General features: G+C 37.8%; 1 protein-coding gene across 1 annotated transcript in view; it reads left to right on the top strand.

Annotated features, from left to right (window-relative positions):
- Window positions 1-27274, top strand: part of zgc:85777 (uncharacterized protein LOC405871 homolog) — a 78470-nt gene that overhangs the window by 18943 nt on the left and 32253 nt on the right. The window contains exon 2 of the mRNA XM_062029403.1: window positions 11769-11889. Within this exon, the coding sequence (XP_061885387.1) occupies window positions 11769-11889 (121 nt within the window). The remainder of the gene's footprint in view (window positions 1-11768; window positions 11890-27274) is intronic.

The following is a 27274-nucleotide window of genomic DNA, read 5'->3' as shown; positions in this document are numbered from 1 at the left end:
AGTGCATTCCTTTTTGGAGATTGTAATGTTTTTGGTCGGTGTGTTCTGATACAACTGTCTGCTCAACATATTAGCCGCCACACCTTGAAAGTTAGTTGTTTTTTTTACATGACAACAAATAAAGTCACATAATGTATTGTAGCGTCCAGAAGAAAACACACAAAATACGGCGCTCTTTTTATCTTTTATTGCCTATTTTATGCTAGCAACAGGCCCAATTCCAACAAGTATTTCCTCCCTGCACACATAGCTTGCTAGCTTTCTGAGACTCTTATTTTGTTAGCGCAGGCAGGATGAAGCGGCGCACTTTATTGTGAAGACAGGAACTGTGCGGGTCGGTCTTTAGAGTTTTGTCGGCAGGTACGGCGTGAGAGTCTGTTGAAATAAAATGTGTTTCTCGCCTTCCTGTCGGTCGTTTTTTCTTAATAATGATCTGGCAGCAGCCAGCGTCATCTCACAAGACCCTCGGGTGCCGCGAATGTCAATCAAGTCACGAAAGTGACGTCTTGGTGAAGATTGATGATTGCAAAGACTATAAAAATGGGACCCATAACCTCCCTGCTTGGCACTCAGCAACAAAGGGTTGGAGTTGGGGGTTAAATCACCAAAATGATTCCCGGGCGCGGCGCCGCTGCTGCCCACTGCTCCCCAAGGGGATGGGACAAATGCAGAGGACAAATTTCACCACATCTGGTGTGTGTGTGACAATCATTGGTACTTTAATCTTTAATCTTAATCATTTTTAGGTCTATTTTTTTAATGTCTGGCTGGCAATCAACTGACACACCCCCCACCATCGACCGGTAGCTCGCGATTGACGTAATGGGCACCCCTGATCTAAACTATTTACTGTAAATAAGCTACAACAGTTGGTCTTTGTATACTGCAACATGGCAGAGGCAAAAGGGTGACTAACCGTCAGTCTTTGTCCAGTCTACAGAGTACATGTCAATGAACTCCCAAGAGAAAAAGTTGACACCACAAGAAACTCCCTTTGTAATTTTAGATTTAGTCAGTTTGAAATACGACCACTATTTCAATACCGTTCAATCAAAACTCCCTAAACTAACATTTAATACGGACTTCCTCCGTCAACACCAGGTCGAGCAGAACAGTCTATTCTTCAGGTCCTGAGTGCTCACAGAAATAGTCTTTTAGGAGCGTCTCAATAGGTTGGTCATTTCGAAGCACTTTACCAGCTGTGAACGACTTCCCGATCCCTAAAATGAGTCACCGCGCCAAAGTTCACCTGTTTCAAAGGTTATTAAAGCCCGTTGTCGGCCTGCTCTCCACTCCTGGCAATCACACTTCGGTGCATGACTCAGAACCAAAGCCGAAATGAGTCATGGCGCCACTTTGCCGCTGAAGCGCTCTCATAGTTGAAGAGTATGTAAAAATTCAGTAGAAAGTTGCGTGTAATCCATTGTATCATCCTACTTAGTGAGTCAACGGTGTGATATGATTGGTGTACCATCGAACATGATGCTGTTAGCTTTGACCTTACGCCTCTTGACCTGTGGAGAAGAAAATACAGTCAATCCGCCCACCTGCTACAAAGCTGGGGGAAATTATCATTTCAACTCTTAGATGTATCACGATTAGGGTTGCAAAGGGGTGAATAGTTCCCGGTAAATTCCCGGAAACTTTCCGGGAATTTACCACGGGAAGTTAAGCTCGGGAAGTTTGGAAATATTGACAATTTTTTGATTATTGAAAGTTGGACAGCGTCCATGGCAATGAATGGGAATTAATGGGGAATTACAATAATTGTATATTATTAGGCAATTGTCTATATCAGTGCTTTTCAACCTTTTTTGAGCCAAGGCATATTTTTTTCATTAAAAAAAATACGGAGGCACACCACCAGCAGAAAAGGTTAAGAAATGAAACTCCACCAGGTTGTCATGCCTTATTTTGAGTTTGTTGTTGTTTCCTGTGTGTAGTGCTTTAGTTTCTGTCTTGCGCTGTTAATTTGGTGACCCTTCCTGTTTTGTTGGCGTTCTCCTGTAGCAGCGTCACGCCTTACCCGCACCTGCTTTGTTTTCGCAATCAAGACTATTTAAAGGCCTACTGAAATGAAATGTTTTTATTTAAACGGGGATAGCAGATCCATTCTATGTGTCATACTTGATCATTTCGCGATATTGCCATATTTTTGCTGAAAGGATTTAGTAGAGAACATCGACGATAAAGTTCGCAACTTTTGGTCGCTGATAAAAAAAAGCCTTGCCTGTACCGGAAGTAGCGTGACGTCACAGGTTGAAAGGCTCCTCACATTTCCCAATTGTTTACACCAGCAGCGAGAGCGATTCGGACCGAGAAAGCGACGATTACCCCATTAATTTGAGCCAGGATGAAAGATTTGTGGATGAGGAACGTTAGAGTGAAGGACTAGAGTGCAGTGCAGGACGCATCTTTTTTCGCTTTGACCGTAACTTAGGTACAAGGGCTCATTAGATTCCACACTCTCTCGTTTTTCTATTGTGGATCACAGATTTGTATTTTAAACCACCTCGGATACTATATCCTCTTGAAAATGAGAGTCGAGAACGCAAAATGGACATTCACAGTGACTTTTATCTCCACGACAATACATCGGCGCAACACACTTTAGCTACGAAGCTAATGTGATAGCATCGGGCTTAACTGCAGATAGAAACAAAAGAAATAAGCCCCTGACTGGAAGGATAGACAGAAAATCAACAATAGTATTAAACCGTGGACATGTAAATACACGGTTAATGCTTTCCAGGCTGGCGAAGCTTAACAATGCTGTTGCTAACGACGCCATTGAAGCTAACTTAGCAACGGGACCTCACAGAGCTATGCTAAAAACATTAGCTATCCACCTATGCCAGCCAGCCCTCATCTGCTCATCAACACCCGTGCTCACCTGTGTTCCAGCGATCGACGGTGCGACGAAGGACTTCACCCGATCATCCGTGCGGTCGGCGGCTAGCGTCGGAAAGCGCGTCTGCTATCCAAGTCAAAGTCCTCCTGCTTGTGTTGCTGGAGCCAGCCGCTATTACACCGATCCCACCTACAGCTTTCTTCTTTGCAGTCTTCATTGTTCATTAAACAAATTGCAAAAGATTCACCAACACAGATGTCCAGAATACCGTGGAATTTTGCGATGAAAACAGAGCTGTTTGTATTGAGATACAATGGTGTCCGAATACTTCCGTTTCAACGATTGACGTCACGCGCATACGTCATCATACATAAACGTTTTCAACCGGAAGTTTAGCGGGAAATTTAAAATTGCACTTTATAAGTTAACCCGGCCGTATTGGCATGTGTTGCAATGTTAAGATTTCATCATTGATATATAAACTATCAGACTGCGTGGTCGGTAGTAGTGGCTTTCAGTAGGCCTTTAAGTTGTGCGTACGCTATCCTTCTTTGTGGGGACACTGTTGATTGTCATGTCATGTACGGGATGTACTTTGTGGACGCCGTCTCCGCTCCACACGCTGTAAGTTTTTGCTGTCGTCCAGCATTATGTTTTTGTTTACTTTGTAGCCAGGTCAGTTTTACTTTTTGTTTTGCATAGCCATCCCTATGCTTCAGTGCCTTTTCCTAGCGGGACTTGCCTTTTGTTGAAAAACACTGCACTAGACAACGACACATTATTATAATTATTGATTTGCAAAAAAATATTTTTTGGACCAATTAAGTGAAGTTGCATAATTTCCCACGGCACTCCAGACAATATCTCACGGCACACTAGTGTCTATATGGTGCTGCATCTTTGTGGCATTTTTGACGTAGCTCTTTGCACAGTATTTGCAAATGTACACCACCTTTTCGCCTACATTGGTCGGGGTGAAATGTCTCCACACATCAGATGGTGTACGTGGCATTATTCTGTTTGTATTTATTTATTCTTGTAAAACACTAATGCAATGCCACACACAGATATAAATAGTCAGCTAAACAATTGGAGTAGTCTTTAAAAATATTTTACTGATTGACAAATAAATAGAAATAGGCTAGATGAATAAATGAACACTCAATCAGCATGCTAAATCAAACTATAAGCTACATTCTTGTATGACAACAGAATGGCTAACAGAACAGAAGGTAGAGGAAACTACACCTTTTGATTTAGTATTTGCTAGTTGAACTTTACACATCACAAAAAAGGTCAATTCGGATCGCTAAAGTTGTTAGCATAAATAAATGGGATTTAACAAAGACAAAATTAGAATCACGGCTAAAGGAGAAATATTTTGGGTTCATTATGAGACTGTGGTGGTACATAAACCTAGCTAGCTAAAGATATTGGCCCCCAAATCATTTAACAAGTACAGGAACAGCTAGCTAGCTTGAGTGGAAGTCTGCTGGAGTAGTCTACAGTCATACAGTAACAAGCAATTACACCTCTATTACACTTAAATACCATAGATCAAATATATTTACCCCAGTAATATCATCAACACTTACCTGACTGGATGAAGTCCTTGGGCTCAAATACTAGTGTGGCCTGTAGTGTGTAGCATGCTGGGAATTATCTGTGCATGTGATGGAAGAATGCACTGCACATGTGATGGAGGAATGCACAGTGCGGGGTTGAAATTCTACTCAATTTGCATTAAATCAGGTTGTTTTAGCTAATAATCATGCTGCAAGATCTAGCATGTTGCATTCAATGTTTATTCACGTTAATTCTCATATAGTCCCGTTAATTCCCATGGAAAGTTTCCAACTTTGAATATTCCCGGAATTTTGCAACCCTAATCACGATTGGGACTTGGACTTTTCTGAATCAATGGACAAACGTCCAAATATTAATTATTTAAGTATATTGAATACAGTAATACTGATGGTTATCAAACGAGAAACTAGTGCTAAGCTACCCTGAATGTGAAGTAAGAAGAAGAGCTTTGTACACATACCGTCTCTACAGAGGAAACTCCAACAAATTGAATATCATGCAAAGGTTGGTTTATTCCAGCAATTAGATTTACAGTTGAAATTAATATATGACATAGGCTCATGACATGCAACTCAAGATATTTCAAGCCATCTTTTGATATAATTTTGATGATTATGGGTTAGAGCTTATAAAAACCTTGAATGTATTAAAATAATCAAAAGCTTGACATGTCTCACTTTGCTTGTAATGAGTTTATATCACACATTGTATTAGTTTCACATTTGAAGTTGAATTGCTGACGTGGACTTGTGCATGATATTTACAAAAGCCAAAAGCAGTGAAGTTGTCACGTTGTGTAAATGGTAAATAAAAAGAGAATACAATGATTTGCTAATCCTTTTCAACTTATATTCAATTGAATAGACTGCAAAAACAAGATATTTCATGTTCACACTGAGAAACTTTTTTTTCTTTTTGTTGCAAATAATCATTAACTTAGAATTTAATGGCAGGAACACATTGCAAACAAGTTGTCACAGGGGCATTTTTACCACTGTGTTACATGGCCTCTCCTTTTAACAACACTCAGTAAAGGTTTGGGAACTGAGGAGACACATTTTTGAAGTGGAATTTTTTCCCATTCTTGCTTGATGTACAGCTTAAGTTGTTCAACAGTCCGGGGGTCTTCATAATGCACCACACATTTTAAATGAGAGACAGGTCTGGACTACAGGCAGGCCAGTCTAGTACCCGCACTCTTTTATGGCATTGTCTTGCTGAAATAAGCAGGGGCGTCCATGGTAACGTTGCTTGAATGGCAACATATGTTGCTCCAAAACCTGTATGTACCTTTCAGCATTAATGGTGCCTTCACAGATGTGTAAATTACCCATTATTTGGGCACTAATACACCCCCATACCATCACACATGCTTAAACAAGACAAAAGGCAAGGAATCAAACAGAGGCAGAATTCAATTTGGACTCAGATCTGAGGAGGGACATGGCCACTGTACTCTCTGTACAGTCCTGCACCACGCTCTGACGAAAAAGGTTTTCGTCTCCTCTTTTATTTAGATGTTCAATGTTTACGCAACAACACATTTCTCAACAGGAATGGGGAGTATGTAAACAGTCCTTGTTTTCGGTCACATTGAAGACAAAAGAAGAAGATGCCTCGGGCTTGGGCTTGTCCTGGATTCAGCTTGGTCAGGTTTTCGAGGACAATAGAAAACCCCTCCCGTCTCATTCCACCGTACACAGCGGAATCTTCCAAGCGTTTGGCTTGGTGCAACAAAGACAGCTTCTTGTCTGTTCATTGGAAACTCAGAACGGAAAGTTTTTTGATAATTTAAATACAATTTTTCTGACACTGCCTTTTCAACTTTGCGCCTAGAACAATCCGGATGTTTTTTTTCCTCTTTGCTCCGTAGGACACGACGTCCACAGTTTCCAAAAACAATTTGATATGTGGACTCGTCAGACCACGTGGACCAGGGGTCACCAACGTGGTGCCCGTGGGCACCAGGTAGCCCGTAAGGACCAGATGAGTAGCCCGCTGGCCTGTTCTAAAAGTAGCTCAAATAGCAGCACTCACCAGTGAGCTGCCTCTATTTTTTAAATTGTATTTATTTACTAGCAAGCTGGTCTCGCTTTGCCTGACATTTTTAATTCTAAGAGAGACAAAACTCAAATAGAATTTGAAAATCCAAGAAAATATTTTAAAGACTTGGTCTTCACTTGTTTAAATTCATAAATTTTTTAACTTTGCTTCTTATAACTTTCAGAAAGACAATTTTAGAGAAAAAATACAACCTTAAAAATGATTTTAGGATTTTTAAACACATATACCTTTTTACCTTTAAATTCCTTCCTCTTCTTTCCTGACAATTTAAATCAATGTTCAAGTAAATTTATTGTTTTTATTGTAAAGAATAATAAATACATTTTAATTTAATTATTCATTTTAGCTTCTGTTTTTTCGACGAAGAATATTTGTGAAATATTTCTTCAAACTTATGATTAAAATTCAAAAAAAATATTCTGGCAAATCTAGAAAATCTGTAGAATCAAATTTAAATCTTATTTCAAGATCTTTTGAATTTATTTTAAAATTTTTGTTCTGGAAAATCTAGAAGAAATAATGATTTGTCTTTGTTAGAAATATAGCTAGGTCCAATGTGTTATATATTCTAACAAAGTGTAATTTGGATTTTAACCTATTTAAAACATGTAATCAAAATTCTAAAATTAATCTTAATCAGGAAAAATTACTAATGATGTTCCATAAATTCTTTTTTAAATGTTTTCAAAAAGATTCGAATTAGCTAGTTTTTCTCTTCTTTTTTTCGGTTGAATTTTGAATTTTAAAGAGTCGAAATTGAAGATAAACTATGTTTCAAAATGTAATTGTCATTTTTTTCGTGTTTTCTCCTCTTTTAAACCGTTCAATTAGGCAAGGCAAGGCAAGGCAAGGCAACTTTATTTGTATAGCGCTTTTCATACACAAGGCAGACTCAAAGTGCTTCACAGACAACAAAGTGAAATGAAAGAAAATAAAAGCAAAATTAAAATGCAGACAATAAAAATAAGAACAGTGCAGACGTTAAAAGTTAAAAGATTAAAAGATTTAGCTGAAAGCTAAGGTGAACATAAAAGTCTTCAGTCTAGTTTTAAAAGTAGTGAGAGTTGGGGAGAGTCTGACATCTTCAGGAAGTTTATTCCAGCTATGTGTTGCATAGTGACTGAATGATGATCTCCCTTGATTTGAGTTTACTCTTGGAACCGCTAACAGATTGGTCTCAGAAGATCTTAGTGATCTAGAGGGCGTATATAGTGGGAGCATATCAGTGATATACTTGGGCCCTAGACCATGTAGTGATTTATATGTGAGCAGGAGGATTTTGAAATCTATTCTCTGATGTACAGGGAGCCAATGTAAGGATTTAAGAATTGGTGTAATGTGCTCACATTTTTTGGTCTTTGTTAGAACTCTAGCAGCAGCGTTCTGAACAAGCTGTAGCTGCCTGACAGTTTTTTTGGGAAGACCTGCAAGGAGACCATTACAATAGTCTAGCCTACTGGTAATAAAGGCATGTACAAGTTTTTCTAAGTCTTGAGCTGACATGAGCCCTCTAAGTCTTTTTACATTTTTGAGGTGATAGTAGGCCGATTTTGTTACTGATTTGATGTGACTGTCGAAATGTAAATCAGAATCTAAAATAACCCCAAGATTTCTGGCTTTATTTGAGGTTTTCAGGGACAGTGATTGAAGGTGTTGGATGACTTTAAACCTTTCTTTTTTAGCACCAAAAACAATTATCTCAGTTTTATCTTCATTTAGTTGTAGGAAATTTTGGCACATCCAGTGTTTGACTTGCTCAATGCACTGGCACAGAAGATCTATGGGGCGATAGTCATTTGGTGATAGCGCTACATAGATTTGGGTGTCATCGGCATAGCAATGATGGTCAATGTTATTATTTTGCATGATTTGTCCTAGTGGGAGCATATAGATGTTAAATAAAGTCGGCCCCAAGATTGAACCTTGGGGGACTCCACACGTTACGTTGGTTGGTTCTGATACAAAGTCACCAATGGAAACAAAATAGTTCCTATCTTGTAGATATGACTTGAACCAGCTTAAAACTGTGCCTGAGATCCCCACCCAGTTTTCCAACCTGTCCAAAAGTATTGAGTGGTCGACAGTGTCAAATGCAGCACTGAGGTCCAAAAGCATTAGTACTGAAGTTTTGCCAGAGTCTGTGTTTAGACGGATGTCATTTATAACTTTAAGAAGGGCCGTCTCTGTGCTATGAAGAGGTCGAAATCCTGACTGGAAGTTGTTGTGGCAGCCAGTAGAAGCCAAGAAGTGATTTAGTTGTTGGAGGACAACTTTCTCAATTATTTTACTTATGAATGGTAGATTTGAAATTGGTCTGTAGTTGTTGATAACAGAGGCATCTAGTTTGACTGTTGATAGGCAGTCAAAAACATTCTTAAAGAAGTTGGTAGGTAAAACATCAAGGCAGCAGGTGGATGACTTTAGAGCTGTCACCGTTTCCACTAGAGTTTTAGAGTCTATGGCATTAAAGCTTGCCATCATTGCTGTGTTACTTTTGCCTAAATGGGGTGGTGATCCAACTTTTTTACTTGAGATATTGATGGTGCGTCTGATGCCTTCAATTTTATCAGTATAAAAGAATGCAAAGTCATTGCATTTCTGCGTGGAATGGAGTTCGGCTGGTATTTGTGTTGGGGGTTTAGTCAGTCTGTCAACGATTGTGAATAGGGTTTTGGCCTTATTTGTGTTGCTGTTTATGATATTGGAGAAGAATGTTTCTCTAGCACTTTTTAAGACTAAATTGTAGGCCTGGAGGCTCTCTTTATAGATGTCATGGTGAATATGAAGTTTTGTATTCCGCCAGATTCGTTCAGCCTTCCTGCACTCTCTTCTCTGGGCTGTTACAGCAGCAGATTTTCTCCAGGGTGCCTTTTGCTTGCCAGAAATCGTTTTAACTGTAACAGGTGCAATGATATCTATGATATTCACAATTTTGGAATTAAAGTTGCTTACAAGATCATCAGCATGACATGGGTTTAGAGGTGGTAGTGAGGAGATGGCGTTTTTAAAGAGGACATTAGCATGTTCATTTATGTACCGCTTTTTGACATTCTTTGATTCTGTTTGTGTGTCCGGAATTACAGAAATATTAAAGAAAACACAGAAATGATCAGACAATGAAGGATCAATCACAAGAACATCAGAAACATTGAGACCTTTTGTGATAATCAGGTCCAGAGTGTGTCCCTTATAATGTGTAGCCTCTTTCACATGTTGAGACAGTTCAAATGTGTCTAAAATAGTAAAAAGTTCTTTTGCGCCCTTGTCATTTAAATCGTCAATATGAAAATTAAAATCACCAGTTATAACCAGGCAGTCAAAGTCAGTGGAGATGCTAGACAATAGTTCATTAAAATCATCAAAAAAATTTGCAGAATATTTAGGTGGCCTGTAGATAATTAACAAGAGAATTTTGGGAGAGCATTTCAACACAGCACACAGGTATTCAAATGATGTAAACTCACCGAGTGACATCTGTTTCCCCTGAAACATGTTTTTAAATATAGCAGCAACCCCTCCACCTCTTTTCCCCGATCTACATATATCAATGAAGTTATAGTTGGGGGGTGCTGTCTCGATCAGAATGCTTGCACTGTTATTTTGTTCCAGCCATGTTTCAGTTAAAAACATAAAGTCAAGTTTAGAAGTGCTAATAAAATCATTGACTAAAAATGATTTGCTATTCAGAGACCTGACATTGAGCAGACCCATCCTGATGGTGTTATTGACAGGCTTCGATGTTGGCTTTGATTTGGAGATAATAGGAATGAGATTGTTTAGGTTAGCAGGGTGGCTAAGTTTCCCAATGTTTACTCTCTTGGTAGTCACAACAGGGATGTAGAAGGTGCCATGATTTGATGTAGGCAACCTTGGGCCCAGCTGATAATGTGGTCTACTGCTGAACCCTTTTCTGTATCAGAAATATTCAGGACTGCTGTCAGGGCGAGGCGGGGTTTGCCGTAAGGGGGAGGGGGAGTGAGCAGCGTCAGAGCTGGGACGAACTACTGAAGGTGGACGTTGAGGGCGTGTAAGGGGTTGGCGTGAGAAAGGTGAAGTATGGCTGGGGGGTTGTGGAGCACGCCTTCGTGGAGGGGGTGGTGGAGGTGAGCGATGATCTAGGGGGGTAAAAATCTGAGTAGGGTGGGGCGTGAGTGGGGGTAGCTCCCGGAACTCCAAGGGGGAGAAGGGGGGAGAAAGGTCTACTTGAGGGAGGGAGAAAGATGGAGAGTGTAAATATAATTAATTATTAATAATAACATAGAGTTAAAGGTAAATTGAGCAAATTGGCTATTTCTGGCAATTTATTGAAGTGTGTATCAAACTGGTAGCCCTTCGCATTAATCATTACCCAAGAAGTAGCTCTTGCTTTTAAAAAGGTTGGTGACCCCTGACGTGGACACATTAGCGCACACCGAGTGATCAGTGACATTTCCGCGTCAATCACTTCTCCATTTGGTTATGGGTTTGTTTTGAACATGCCATAAAGATGCACAAACATTTTACTCTAGTTTGATCAACTTTGGATTCATTTATTTTAGGAGCAAAATGCAAATAAAGGGTTAAAATCGGTATTTGCACGTGTGCTCTTTTCTTTTCTTTTTTTTTTTAATACTCGCACAACCTATTTCTAGTCGCAAATGTGAGTAAAATGCTCCCACCTGTGCAGCCCTGCTAAATCCCACCAAACATCTTTAGGATGACCTAGAATTGGCGGATGTTGAGTCAAATGGAAATAAATTCTCATGGACACACACCTGAATCTCATCTTCCCATTTCTGTTTGACTATACCCCCTCTGGGGGTCTTACCTACATCATCTGTCTTGTTTTTTCTCCAGCACATGTGATTTACACTTTAATGTCCATGGTTGGGATTCGCTCCAAACCATTCATCTGCTTCTAGCATAATGTATGTCACCCCCTCTAAAACGTGTACACAAAGGGGACTAGCCATGTTTGCTGTCACCGCTATCATTATACAGTAGATTCACCTTTTTCCCAGGCTGCTCTCTATTCATTGATTTGTAATACCTTTTGTAGTCGTCTGCTAGACATGGATTACATAGACTTAAGTGTAGATGTGCGCCACACAGCAGGAAACTCATGTATGTGAAACTGCCATCGCATGTCATTATTTTGCTGTATTGTAGATTAGGTTTGGGGACGTGTAAAGATAACAGCGGGGCCGTTTCTTGTTAAGCTTATGTACACATATTCATGAAGATATAACGCATGTTGTGCATTTACATAAATCCATGTCTCCTACAGATCATCGAGCAGGAGATTAACCCGTTTGTCGATCAGTGGGAAGCAGAGGGGAAGTTTCCGGCTCATAAAGTATTCAAGATCCTGGGAAACGCTGGTTTTCTTGGCGTTAACAAACCAGTCGGTAAGATGTGCATTATTATCTTTCCCTGTGAAGACTGAAACTAAACGTAGGCCTTGGTTGTTGACAGAGTATTTTGGACCATCTGTGAGTCCAAATTAATGATGAGTTATGATGAATTTCGTCTTTTCTGACATCTTTTTTTTATTTCTTATTTATTTTTTATTTTTTTTAATTATTATTTTTTATTTTGGTTGTGTCCAGCCACTCAGGCAAATCATATAGTAGATGTAGATGCCCATATCGGCTGTACAGGTTTACTTTACAAAAGAGAAGTGTGGGATACTTCTCTTGTTGCCTTATTTGTATTTGACTTTATTCAATGTATTTATATTATTATTTGGTGCAGGAGGAGATAGAAAGAGAAAAAAAGAAAAGACAGAGGGGGAAATTGCGGGGACAAGAGGGGGATAAGACAGAGAGACAACAACAACAAACACAACAATAACAACAGAACAGCATCAGCGAATAGGATATGTACAAATATGATAGCAAAAGTGATAGCAAAGAAGCGGTTAGTGAAATAAATATTAATAACGCAGAAATAACAATGAACATTATTACACTACAAATGGAGCAATACAAATACCAATAGAAATATCACCATTGATAATTAATAATAACAATAATTTACCTCTATTATAAACAATACAATTGTTTCAAATGCAACAATACATATATGTCATGATAACTTGAAATGCAAAAGAAAAAAAAAAGTATGCGTATATGTATGTTTGTACAGTGAATGTATATGTACATGTATGTGTATATGTATGTTTGTACAGTGAATGTATATGTACATGAATGTGTATATGTATGTTTGTACAGTGAATGTATATGTACATGTATGTGTATATGTATGTTTGTACAGTGAATGTATATGTACATGTATGTGTATATGTATGTTTGTACAGTGAATGTATATGTATATGAATGTGTATATGTATGTTTGTACAGTGAATGTATATGTATGTGTATATGTATGTTTGTACAGTGAATGTATATGTACATGTATGTGTATATGTATGTTTGTACAGTGAATGTATATGTATGTGTATATGTATGTTTGTACAGTGAATGTATATGTACATGTATGTGTATATGTATGTTTGTACAGTGAATGTATATGTACATGTATGTGTATATGTATGTTTGTACAGTGAATGTATACGTACATGTATGTGTATATGTATGTTTGTACAGTGGATGTATATGTACATGTATGTGTATATGTATGTTTGTCTTTTCTGACTTGTAAATGTTGTGACAATGTCGATACAATATTGTGTTAAACGATGCCAAGGCATCAAATCAAAGGGTTCATGCATTTAGAGCTCACAAAAGGTGTTATTTTCATCTGATTGTAATAACTGTGCCACGCGTTGACATAAATGCTGCTAAAGTAGCTTATTTCGTGTGCAGCTCTGAATCAATGGGCGTGTGTGCAGGTGTAACTTATGTTCTGACAAGCTCAATCTATACAAAGTTAATGACGTTTATATTCGACAGTGCCTGGAAAAAAATTGAGGTGACGACCTTAAGATATATATTTAAACACAGTGTACATTTTCAAATGATGGGGAGGGGTTCCATTTGCAATCTGGGAAGGCGGCCAATAACGGATATCTGACCTGATCCCTGCATTTATATTTCTGAGCCACATCCACTTGAACCTCCTCGTGTAAAATCCAGCCAATTAATGACTGGAGTCAGTTGTTTAGACATGTTAGTACACAAAATAAATGTGCCTGCAGATTAAATATATTTGGCCTTTAGCCATGAAGTGAGGTTTTGTTAGTCTGACACATTTCAGTGGTTTTGAATCACACAAGTGTAAGTAATTAGGTGGATTACTCATCTGCACCCCTTTCCCATTGACGTGTGTGGGTCATTTGTCATCTCCGTGATTTATGTGCAGCATATCTAGGAATTCTAAAATATGTTAGCCACATAAACAACACACGGGATCTGTTTAATGCAAAGAGGACATGTTTGTACAAAAGCCAAAAGCAGTGAAGTTGTCACGTTGTGTAAATGGTAAATAAAAAGAGAATGCAATGATTTGCAAATCCTTTTCAACTTATATTCAATTGAATAGACTGCAAAGACAAGATATTTCATGTTGGACAATTTGAATAGAATAGACCATATCTTTATTGTCCTTTTACATTGTACAACGAAATTGTAAGCAAAACTAATTTAGTGCAAATTCATAATAACACATAAAAACATAAGAACATAGAGAAATGGATAAAAATAGCAAGCACACAGTCATTCTTGTCTTGTGTTCAGCGACACTATTGCTCTCGGGTAAAAAGTGTTCTTGAATCTGTTTGTCCGGCATTTTATTGTCCTGTATCTCCTGCCCGAGGGCAACAGTTCAAAAAGTTTATGTCCGGGGTGAGATGGGTCCCTTACGATGTTTTGGGCCTTTTTGAGGCACCTGGCACTGTACAGTTCACCTAGGGGAGGGGAGAGAGCAGCCAGTGATCTTCATGGCACTTTTTATGACCCTCTGTCACCCTTGCTCAGGCATTTGTTGACAAAGAGGTGACCCTGGCCAGTGTTTCCCATAAACTGCCAAGATACCTGTGGCGGTGGGGGCGTGGCTATGGGCGTGATCACCATGACATCATCGAGTAATTTGCATAATTTACTACAATGATTTGATTTTCTCTAAAAAGGCTCAAAAAATGTATACTTATTAATAATAACAGTTTTGTTTTAAACGTCCATCCATCCATCCATTTTACAATATAATTACAACACTTTATGTACATATTTATATACAGATTTGCACAATAAGTTATTCACTGAAATATATTTATTAATTGTGGTTCTTACAAAAAATATATCTTATAAAATATAAAAGCTAAAATGTCTCAAAGATCTGCCCCTTTAATTAGTGCATACTAAATCATTTAACTTTAGCCTACTACTACAACCATATTATTTACCAGCAACATAAAGTGAAACAGAGGCAGAGGTGTCCTGCCACAGTCAGTAACAAATAAACAGAAAACAGTAGTGGTGGTAGATAGACACAGAGCTTCATCAAACATCTGATCCACTGAACAAAGAGCTCCAAAAATCTTGAACTTTAGACTGCCATCAGTTTTACTCCGTACACTTAACCATGTGTTTCCTACTGCCTGCAGACTTTGCACCCTTTGTTATATACACATGTTGTGTTTCTAATATAAATACATTTAATAAAGTCAAATACAAATAAGGCAACAAGAGAAGTATCCTACACTTCTCTTGTGTAAAGTAAATCTGAACAGCCGGTATGGGCATCTACATCAACTATATGATTTGCCTGAGAAGCTGGAGAGGACACAAAACAAAAACAAAAACTTTTTTTTTTTTTTTTTTTTTTTTAATTTAAATTTTTATTTTTATTTTTATTTTTATTTTAATTTTATTTTTTATTTGTGGTGGACGTAATTATTTCGTGGCGGGCCGCCACAAATAAATGAATGTGTGGGAAACCCTGCTGGCACCCGTCCTTGGTTGTGAATGACTGAGCATTTCAGGGAAGCTGCTTTTATACCCAATCATGGCACCCACCTGTTCCCAATTAGCCTGTTCACCTGTGGGATGTTCCAAATAAGAGTTTGAAGAGCATTCCTCAACTTTCATTAATGAATTTGCCTATGAATTTAAATATTTTACTTTTTTTTCTACATAAAGGGTAAAAAAAATATGTGGATTTGACCACTTTTTTTTTACAGAAAAAAAGTGGCCGCTTTTTTAGTTGCCAGTCTTTTACTGTAAAATATATGGTGTTATTTTACTATTGTTATTTTTACAACATATTATTGTAAATAGAAATACTGTACTGCTGTTTAATTTATTTTGGCAACTCAGCTGCCAATTTTTCACCACAGTAAAATGTGGTACCATAAAATCATCAACCAAGGATTAAAATAAAAACAAAAAACTGACAGCTCAGTCGACAGAATTTTACTGTGAAAAAACAAACATTGGTCGTTTTTTTTTTTTTACTGACAGTACTATGCTGTAAAAAACTCCCTAAATTTTACAGTAAAATCTATTGGTCATTTTTATGGTGTACAATTTGATGGATAACTTGCTTCGAAAACATAAATTAAGCAGATATTTAAGTATTTATTTGGATTTTGACCAACAAAGTTAGATAATATAATATTTGTTGCAATATCGGACACTATTTTTTCCCTGTCAAACTAGAAAAAACCCCAATACTTTTAGTAAGAAAATAAGAAAGTAAGAAAGAAGATATAAGGTATTTTATTGACACATATTATTTCCAGGATTTTGCGGGCCACATAAAATGAGGTGGAGGGCCAGATCTGACCCGCGGGCCTTGAGTTTGACACCTGTGCACTAGACACACCTATGATGTACAATAAAACTCCTCATAGGAAGTTGCCATTTGTTCTACCTTTGTGACATGATACAATGCACATTAATGGACATATCAAATAGAAATGTGACAGATTCCACCCGATTGTAGCTGAGATAGGCTCCAGCGCCCCCCGCGACCCCGAAGGGAATAAGCGGTAGAAAATGGATGGATGGATGGATTGTAGCCAAAGGCTGATTTCCATCATTGCAAAGAAACAAGCCCAGGGCTCCCACTAATTCAGCGTTATAGTGACTTGTATTTTTCACAAGTGGGAAGCCGGTCCCTGAAAATAATGCCTACATTAAACCGGTCTCTTCCTGAGGGTGTTTCAGTGTTTAAAGGCCTACTGAAATTAATTTTTTTTATTTAAACGGGAATAGCAGATCCATTCTATGTGTCATACTTGATCATTTCGCGATATTGCCATATTTTTGCTGAAAGGATTTAGTAGAGAAAATCGACGATAAAGTTCGCAACTTTTGCTCGCTGATAAAAAAAAAGCCTTGCCTGTACCGGAAGTAGCGTGACGTCACAGGAGGTAGTATTCCTCACAATTCCCCGTTGTTTACAATGGAGCGAGAGAGATTCGGAGCGACAAAGCGACGATTACCCCATTAATTTGAGCGAGGATGAAAGATTTGTGGATGAGGAACGTTAGAGTGAATGACTAGAGAGGCAGTGAAGGACGTATCTTTTTTCGCTCTGACCGTAACTTAGGTACAAGCTGGCTCATTGGATTCCACACTCTCCTTTTTCTATTGTGGATCACGGATTTGTATTTTAAACCACCTCGGATACTATATCCTCTTGAAAATGAGAGTCGAGAACGCGAAATGGACATTCACAGTGACTTTTATCTCCACGACAATACATCGGTGAAACACTTTAGCTACTGAGCTAACGTGATAGCATCGTTCTCAAATGCAGATAGAAACAAAATACATAAATCCCTGACTGGAAGGATAGACAGAAGATCAACAATACTATTAAACCATGGACATGTAACTACACGGTTAATAATTCTCAGCCTGGCAATGCTGTTGCTAACGACGCTGAAGCTAACTTAGCAACCGGACCTCACAGAGCTATGATAAAAACATTAGCGCTCCACCTACGCCAGCCAGCCCTCATCTGCTCATCAACACCCGTGCTCACCTGCGTTCCAGCGATCGACGGCGCGACGAAGGACTTCACCCGATCATCCGTGCGGTTGGCGGCTAGCATCGGCTAGGCGTCTGCTATCCAAGTAAGTAGTCCTTGTTGTGTTGCTGCAGCCAGCCGCTAATACACCGATCCCACCTACAACGTTCTTCTTTGCAGTCTCCATTGTTCATTAAACAAATTGCAAAAGATTCCCCAACACAGATGTCCAGAATACTGTGGAATTATGAGATGAAAACAGAGCTGTTTTGTATTGGATTCAACGGGCTCCGAATACTTCCGTTGCCGTCGTGACGTCACGCGCATACGTCATATCCAAAGGAGTTTTTCAACCGGAAGTTTAGCGGGAAATTTAAAATGTCACTTTATAAGTTAACCCGGCCGTATTGGCATGTGTTGCAATGTTAAGATTTCATCATTGATATATAAACTATCAGACTGTGTAGTCGCTAGTAGTTGGTTTCAGTAGGCCTTTAAGCTTCACCTTTATCTTTACTTTTAGGCCAAAATGCATCCGTTCTCCCTTTAGATATGATTACTGAATATGAATAAAATGAAGAGTAATATTACTAATTAAGTGTTTATATTTGGGGCTTCTCCGTTGTGTAAAGAGGTAAAAAAAAAAAAAAAAGAAGTTAAAAACCACTGGTAAGTGTTGATGAGCGTTTTTTGTTTTTTTTGCCACTTGTGCCAGCTTTTTTGAAACATGTTGCAGGCATGAAATTCCAAATGAGCTAATATTTGCAAAAAAATAACATTTACCAGTTTGAACGTTAAGTATCTTGTCTTTGCAGTCTATTCAATTGAATATAAGTTGAAAAGGATTTGCAAATCATTGTATTCTGTTTTTGTTGACCATTTACACAACGTGACAACTTCACTGCTTTTGGGGTTTGTAGGTTAGTGATCGCAAGCTGTGGACCACAAATGCACGCTGCTGCAGCGTTTTCTGCCAGACGTGCTTTGAAGTGTTCCCACTTATGTCTCAGTAACTTCCTGCAGCAGCTGTCGGCTAACAGTTAATCCAGATGTGTTTCTCATGGAGGCAGGAAGAATTGGAGATATTTCCCCTGTTTGACAGTCAAGATCATTTTAATTGCATGAAATGGAAAGAAAGGTCACCCGGGCATCCACGCAAGTCTTATCCTGCAACTAAAATACACATTTTTTTTCATAAGATTCCAGCTCATTAAACATAATTGGTTGCTTGTTTTTATGAAGGCTCTTGTAGAGGTCTTGAAGAGTTTAGATTATATTTTATATCTTAGCATAATAAAACATATTTAGTAGAGATGTCCGATAATATCGGCCGATAAATGCTTTAAAATGTAATATCTGAAATTATCGGTATCGGTTTTTTTTATTATCTGTATCGTTTTTTTTGTGTTTTTTGTTGTTGTTTTTTTTAAATTAAATCAACATAAAAAAACACAAGATACACTTACAATTAGTGCACCAACCCAAAAAAACCTCCCTCCCCCATTTACACTCATTCACACAAAAGGGTTGTTTCTTTCTGTTATTAATATTCTGGTTCCTACATTATATATCAATACAGTCTGCAAGGGATACAGTCCGTAAGCACACATGATTGTGCGTGTTGCTGGTCCACTAATAGTACTAACCTTTAACAGTTAATTTTACTCATTTTCATTCATTACTAGTTTCTATATAACTGTTTTTATATTGTTTTACTTTCTTTTTTATTCAAGAAAATGTTTTTAATTTATTTATCTTATTTTATTATTTTTTTTAAAAAAGGACCTTATTTTCGCCATACCTGGTTGTCCAAATTAGGCATAATAATGTGTTAATTCCACGACTGTATATATCGGTATCGGTTAATATCGGTATCGGTAATTAAAGAGTTGGACAATATCGGAATATCGGATATCGGCAAAAAGCCATTATCGGACATCCCTAATATTTAGTTATTTTATCTAAATTTATATTTATTTAAAGCTGGCTGAAAAAATATGATATATGTAATATAATCACAGTGAGTATTATCTCCAGTTATTTTATTTTTTAGCATTAAAATAGTGCTTTGGTTATTGTTAGTGAGCTACTCCAAAAGGTGTGATGAAGATTTAATTCACTGCTTTTCTCACCTGCACTTATTTCTTATTATGTATTTCTTGTCTCTATGTATTTCAACAATGTTACCTTTTGTACTTTTCATATTGTGCGAATAAATACACATACGCAAACCAAAGCAATTATTTTCCAATTAAAAACACTTATAAATCCAATTAACCCGTTCCCTCCAAAATATTAATACAAAACATGTTTTAGAGAATAAATATAGTTGCAAAATAGGTGACAAGTGAAATAGATACATTTACATTTAAGGTAAGGCCTTGTCGTGCTCAATATTGTTTGTCACATTCTTCATTAAATATAGTGATTTCACTCGCAACTATCTTCGGCGCCATGGTGGCTGGTTTTTTTTGTATACCATATTTTCCGGACCATAGGGCGCACAGGATTATAAGGCGCACTGCCGATGAGCGGGTCTATTCAGGTCTATTAAAGGAGTCATATTATGATTTTTTTCTAAATGTAAAAGACTTCCTTGTGGTCTACATAACATGTAATGGTGGTTCTTTGCTCAAAATGTTGCATAGATGATGTTTTACACATCATCTTCAAGTCACTTTCGACAGTTTTTTTTGTGGGCGGTCTTATTTACGTGGCTCACCTTCGACAGCGTCTTCTCCCCGTCATCTTTGTTGTAGCGGTGTAGCGTGCAAGGACGGGAGTGGAAGAAGTGTCAAAAGATGGAGCTATCTGTTTTAATGACATTCACACTTTACTTCAATCAATAACGGAGCAGCATCTCCTCATAACTAAAGTTCCTTGGGTGAATAATGTAAACTCACTACACCGGTATGTTTTAGCGCTTTCATGGCGAGTTTACTGACGGATATAAGTAAGAACTTTACACTACTTTATATTAGAAATGGCAACAGCGGAGGATGAATGTCACATAACAAGAAGATAGAGAAAAAGAAGAAGCTTATCGGACTACAAAAGTGGACACGCGCAAATTTTCAGGACTTATGCAGATCCCAAATACAGATCAGCAGGTACCAGAACGTAAGAAAAGTTGTTTTTGCATAATATTGCAAAACAAAACGCCAGATAATATGTCTTGCCTTATACACACGCCATAATAATACTCCTATGCTGAAGCACAGTACAATCCATCAAGCGGTGTGGCTTCATAGCTTACCAAAGTCCTACTAAAACATTTTGATAGATTTTTGAGCGCCGTGTGTAATGTTTTATATTTTCAATGGAACATATAAAAAGTTGGGGTTGTTTACTTGAGTCATATTGCCGTCTACACATATCTCTTACGTATGACTGCCATCATATTGCAGTCTACACGTATCTCTTATGTGTGACTGCCATCTACTGGTTACACTTATTTCACCATGTACCAAATAAAATAGCTTTGAGGTTAATAAGCTCAACCAAAATTATTCCGTACATTAGGCGCACCGGGTTATAAGGCGCACTGTCGAGTTTTGAGAAAATGAAAGGATTTTAAGTACATCATATAGCCCGAATAATATGGTATATGTACTAATGTGTATAGTTATCGGCTCACACAAGTTATGTAAATAGTTAAAATTTGGAGCATAGCATCATAGTTTTCACAGCTTTTTGGTTGATAGCGTTTTAAAGTAAAGTTCTAACTAGAGATGTCCGATAATATCGGACTGACGATATTATCGGCCGATAAATGCTTTAAAATGTAATATCGGAAATTATCGGTATCTGTTTCAAAATTATCTGTATCGGTTTCAAAAAGTAAAATGTATGACTTTTTAAAAGGCCGCTGTGTACACGGACGTAGGGAGAAGTACAGAGCGCCAATAAACCTTAAAGGCACTGCCTTTGCGTGCCGGCCCAATCACATAATATCTACGGCTTTTCACACACAGAAGTGAATGCAAGGCATACTTGGTCAACAGTCATACAGGTCACACTGAGGGTAGATGTATAAACAACTTTAACACTGTTACAAATATGCGCCACACTGTGAACCCACACCAAACAAGAATGACAAACACATTTCGGGAGAACATCCGCACCGTAACACAACATAAACAATACCCAGAACCCCTTGCAGCGCTAACTCTTCCGGGACGCTACAATATACACCCCCCGCTACTCCCTACACCCCCCCACCTCAAAACTCCCCCCATCCCCATCCCCAACCCCGCCCACCTCAACCTCCTCATGCTGTCTCAGGGAGAGCATGTCTCAAATTCCAAGCTGCTGTTTTGAGGCATGTTAAAAAAAAATAATGCACTTTGTGACTTCAATAATAAATATGGCAGTGCCATGTTGGCATTTTTTTCCATTACTTGAGTTGATTTATTTTGGAAAACCTTGTTACATTGTTTAATGCATCCAGCGGGGCATCACAACAAAATTAGGCATAATAATGTGTTAATTCCACGACTGTATATTATTATTTTTTTATTATAGAGGTTTATTTGAAATAGGGACAGATACAAAAACATAGACATCTGAAACAGTTATCCGATGCATGCATCACAGTGTTTGTAGCCAACGCTAATTTACAACACTTGTCCCATATATCGGTATCGGTTGATATCGGAATTGGTAATTAAGAGTTGGACAATATCGGGATATCGGCAAAAAAGCCATTATCGGACATCTCTAGTTCTAACTCTTTTTTTAAAGGCACAAAAAACAGGTTGGGTATTGACAACCTTACATTTATGAATATACAACTTAGCCAATAGTATATTGAGGTTGCAAAGGTAAAATTCCTTTTCAAATTGCTTCTCGTACTGTATAAATCCAAATAGCACATCTTTAAGACCAAGCACTAATTTGTCATAAATATTGTCCAAGATGGTGGCTTATTTTTCAGTGGTATTGGCAGAAAATGAGTCACCAATGCATGGGATTCTTTATCAGCACCCGATTCCGCAGAATGGTTCGCGGAAAAAAACACTAGTTTGTCGCCTGCTATGTCGGGCCGTACGATAATCAAGAAAATATACGAAAACCATGGCAAATGTTTGGCGGATTTTTAGTTTTACTGTCAAAACTTCACTTCACTTTATGACATAAACAGCAAAGCTCCTAAGTCTATGGAAGAAGATTTATCTGGGAGTGTGTAGGTCAGGGAAGAGGGCAGTTCGGGGAATTAAAAATGTGCTGAGTGCTCACAGTGAGCATTAGTTGACAGGATTAGAGAGCGAAAAACTCCGGGGAGGACTGAGCAAAGACTGTTCAATTACCAGGTAGCTAAGTCCTTGCATTGATGCGCATCAAGATATGTGTTTGCTGTCTGCACACACGGGTAGACAGGAATTAACTCTAAGGGTAGAGTGCAATGTAAACATGGTGACAAGCCAAGTCATATGGATCAATATTTATATATATTAACATGTGTAGTTATTCTTTTTTATAGATGATTTCCTTACGCAACATGAATTGTTCCGAAACAATTGAGGGAACATTCAGCGCACTACTTAGCTGCAACCAGCAGAGGCACTGTTGATTCAGTACCAAATATTTGTGGTATAAAGAAGAACAACCAAATGTAATATAAGGTAAGGGGGCAGAATACTGATACTTCAAATGTTCATGATCAATAAATGATAAGTAGCAGCAGTAAAACGGCTGATCAAACAAAACAGACATCGTCCTCATGGACCCACTAACAGCTAAACGGACTCAATAACTCCACAGTGACGTTTTGGTGAACATACTGAGGAATGTGTGAAACAAACGATACAAAAATAACGCCATTGTAAGTTAATACTGACACAGACACTTGTGAATGTGTTAGCGTATTGGCTAATGCTATGGACGTTGGCTTGATTACATTACGATCGCATGTACAGCACAAATATTCATGAAAACACTCCAACAGACATCACACATGTACAAATGTTCATGAAAACACTCCAACAGACATCACACATGTACAAATATTAATGAAAACACTCCAACAGACATCAAACATGTACAAATATTCATGAAAACACTCCAACAGACATCACACATGTACAAATATTCATGAAAACACTCCAACAGACATCACACATGTACAAATATTCATGAAAACACTCCAACAGACATCACACATGTACAAATATTCATGAAAACAATCCAACAGACATCAAACATGTACAAATATTCATGAAAACACTCCAACAGACATCACACATGAACAAATATTCATGAAAACACTCCAACAGACATCAAAAATGTACAAATATTCATGAAAACACTCCAACAGACATCAAAAATGTACAAATATTCATGAAAACACTCCAACAGACATCAAAAATGTACAAATATTCATGAAAACACTCCAACAGACGTCACACATGTACAAATATTCATGAAAACACTCCAACAGACGTCACACATGTACAAATATTCATGAAAACACTCCAACAGACATCAAAAATGTACAAATATTCATGAAAACACTCCAACAGACGTCACACATGTACAAATATTCATGAAAACACTCCAACAGACGTCACACATGTACAAATATTCATGAAAACACTCCAACAGACATCACACATGTACAAATATTCATGAAAACAATCCAACAGACATCAAACATGTACAAATATTCATGAAAACACTCCAACAGACATCACACATGTACAAATATTCATGAAAACACTCCAACAGACATCACACATGTACAAATATTCATGAAAACACTCCAACAGACATCACACATGTACAAATATTCATGAAAACACTCCAACAGACATCACACAAGTACAAATATTCATGAAAACACTCCAACAGACATCACACATGTACAAATATTCATGAAAACACTCCAACAGACATCACACATGTACAAATATTCATGAAAACACTCCAACAGACATCACACATGTACAAATATTCATGAAAACACTCCAACAAACATCACACATGTACAAATATTCATGAAAACACTCCAACAGACATCACACATGTACACATATTCATGAAAACACTCCAACAGACATCACACATGTACAAATGTTCATGAAAACACTCCAACAGACATCACTCATGTACAAATATTCATGAAAACACTCCAACAGACATCAAAAATGTACAAATATTCATGAAAACACTCCAACAGACATCACACATGTACAAATATTCATGAAAACACTCCAACAGACATCACACATGTACAAATGTTCATGAAAACACTCCAACAAACATCACACATGTACAAATATTCATGAAAACACTCCAACAAACATCACACATGTACAAATGTTCATGAAAACACTCCAACAGACATCACACATGTACAAATATTCATGAAAACACTCCAACAGACATCACACATGTACAAATATTCATGAAAACACTCCAACAGACATCACACATGTACAAATATTCATGAAAACACTCCAACAGACATCACACATGTACAAATATTCATGAAAACACTCCAACAGACATCACACATGGGAGGGTTTAGTAATTGATTGATTGATTGAAACTTTTATTAGTAGATTGCACAGTAGAGTACATATTCCGTACAATTGACCACTAAATGGTAACACCCCAATAAGTTTTTCAACTTGTTTAAGTCGGGGTCCACGTTAATCAATTCATGGTAGAGTAAGTATGAATAGTTTTAGTTATATTGAAAAAACTTAAAAACGTTGCTTGGAGAGATGAATGAAGAATTCGTATGATTAGAAATGCTAAGGACGACACTTGTACTTCTGGTTCAAAGCACTAAACAGAAATAAATACTGTAGACCTTCACCCCGCAGCACCTGCAGTGAGTGAACTCTTCCAAACAAACAAAACTACACCCTCTCAGTATCTTTGCTTGTGTTTTATGAAAACAATTTGCATTACGGCCGTTAGCAAAGAAAAATCCATAAATTTGTCACGTTTGGGGGATTGCATCTTTCTGCGGGGTTCGTTCTCCCGGGATGCAGACGGACTACTCCGGACAAGGCATGCAGGTAGGAACATGATTTAATTTTCAAAAATCAAAGACGTACCAACAAGCAGAAGGAAAAACATGCCGATCGCACGTTAAGCTAAGGTACAAACTAGCACAGGAAGCATAAACTATGAGACAAGAAATACTAACGTAACCTGTTGCGTATGGCAAACAATGAAGCCAGAACGAGTGTGGCGAGAGAGGTGAATAAATAGCTCTCTGAATAGTGGTCGACAACAGGTGAGGGTGCCGACCACTAACCAGAGGCAGGTGAACCCAATTAATCCCCATGGAAACTAAAACAAACCCAGAGGTGCACAAACAGGAACTGAGGGAGTCCAAAAGTAACAGAAAATAACAAAACATGATCAAAATTAGCCGCACCATTTTATAAACTGCAGGGTTCGAAGCGTTGGAAAAAAGTAGCGGCTTATAGTCCAGAATTTACAGCTGAATTTCATCTGTTTAGTTTTCAAAAATGATTTTATACAAAATTCAATTTGTATCTGTTCTAAAAAATAATCCACTTCATAAAAAAACAATTTTGCTGAGAGTAAGATGTAGAGCCATTTCAATCTATCGTATTTTTCGGACCATAGGGCGCACCAGATTATAAGGCGCACTGCTGATGAGTGGGTCTATTCAGGTCTATTTTCATACAAAAGGCGCACCGGATTATAGGGCACATTAAAGGAGTCATATTATATATTTTTTTTCTAAATGTAAAAGACTTCCTTGTGGTCTACATCAGTGGTCCCCAACCACCGGGCCGCGGACCGATTGGTACCGGGCCGCACAAGAATTTAAAAAAAAAAAAAAAAATGTATTTATTTTTTTTTTTTTTTATGAAATCAACATAAAAAACACAATATATACATTCTATATCAATATAGATCAATACAGCCTGCAGGGATACAGTCCGTAAGCACACATGATTGTATTCATTTATGTAAAAAAAAAAAATTAAAAATTTTTTTTTTTTTAAGTGTGCCTTATTGTCAGGTTCAAGAACCGATGACATCTATTAGACGAGACAAGAAGCAAGGAATCAAACAGAGACAGGATTTAATTTAGCTCATGTGTTCAGTGTCACCCGCTGCTCTGAAGAAGGAGTTGCACGCCTCCCTATTTATTTGAACATTCCCTGATTACATAGCCGCAGATGCTCCTAAGGGGAGGGGGGTCATAAACTGCTGTTGCACTCGGTCATAAACAGTTCAAAGAAAAGGTGCCTGGAGCGGTGTCAGGTCTGCTCCCTCTCTGCTTTGTAGATCCCAGGCCATGACAAAGTCTTCCTGTGGCTGTCAATAGATCAAAGAAACCAACACCTCCACGTCGCATCCCATCGCACACAGTGGCCTTTTGCTTGATAAGATCAAAGACAGCTTTTGTCTTCTCGCAAGGCGACCTGAACTCATGGGAACACAAAGTTGTGTGATAACTTATATACAATTATTCTGACACTTACAGTCCAAAAAATACGGTACTTCATCTTGATCAAATAAATATGACGCTTTGTATTCATTGGTTTCTTTAAAAAGTGCGGGGCATAAAAAAATCGGGAAAAAATCCTTAATCGAATCTTTGGTGGGGAAAAAAATGTTAGATTAATTTTTTGGGCCATATTGCCCTAGCTTACTGTACATAGATTAGTATAAGACAATAAATATGTTTTTCAATTCAATAGGTCAAAGAAATGGAATGTATCCCCACTACATGATGATAATAATGTATGCAATAATAAACATGCATGTAATAATGCAAGTTAAAGGCCTACTGAAATGATTTTTTTTTTTTTTAAACGGGAATAGCAGATCCATTCTATGTGTCATACTTGATCATTTCGCGAT

This window comes from Entelurus aequoreus, linkage group LG20 (assembly GCF_033978785.1).
Source record: "Entelurus aequoreus isolate RoL-2023_Sb linkage group LG20, RoL_Eaeq_v1.1, whole genome shotgun sequence".
In the NCBI taxonomy this organism is placed as follows: Eukaryota; Metazoa; Chordata; class Actinopteri; order Syngnathiformes; family Syngnathidae; genus Entelurus; species Entelurus aequoreus.
Note: the sequence above shows the minus strand (reverse complement) of the source record. Positions and strands in the feature narration are given on the sequence as shown.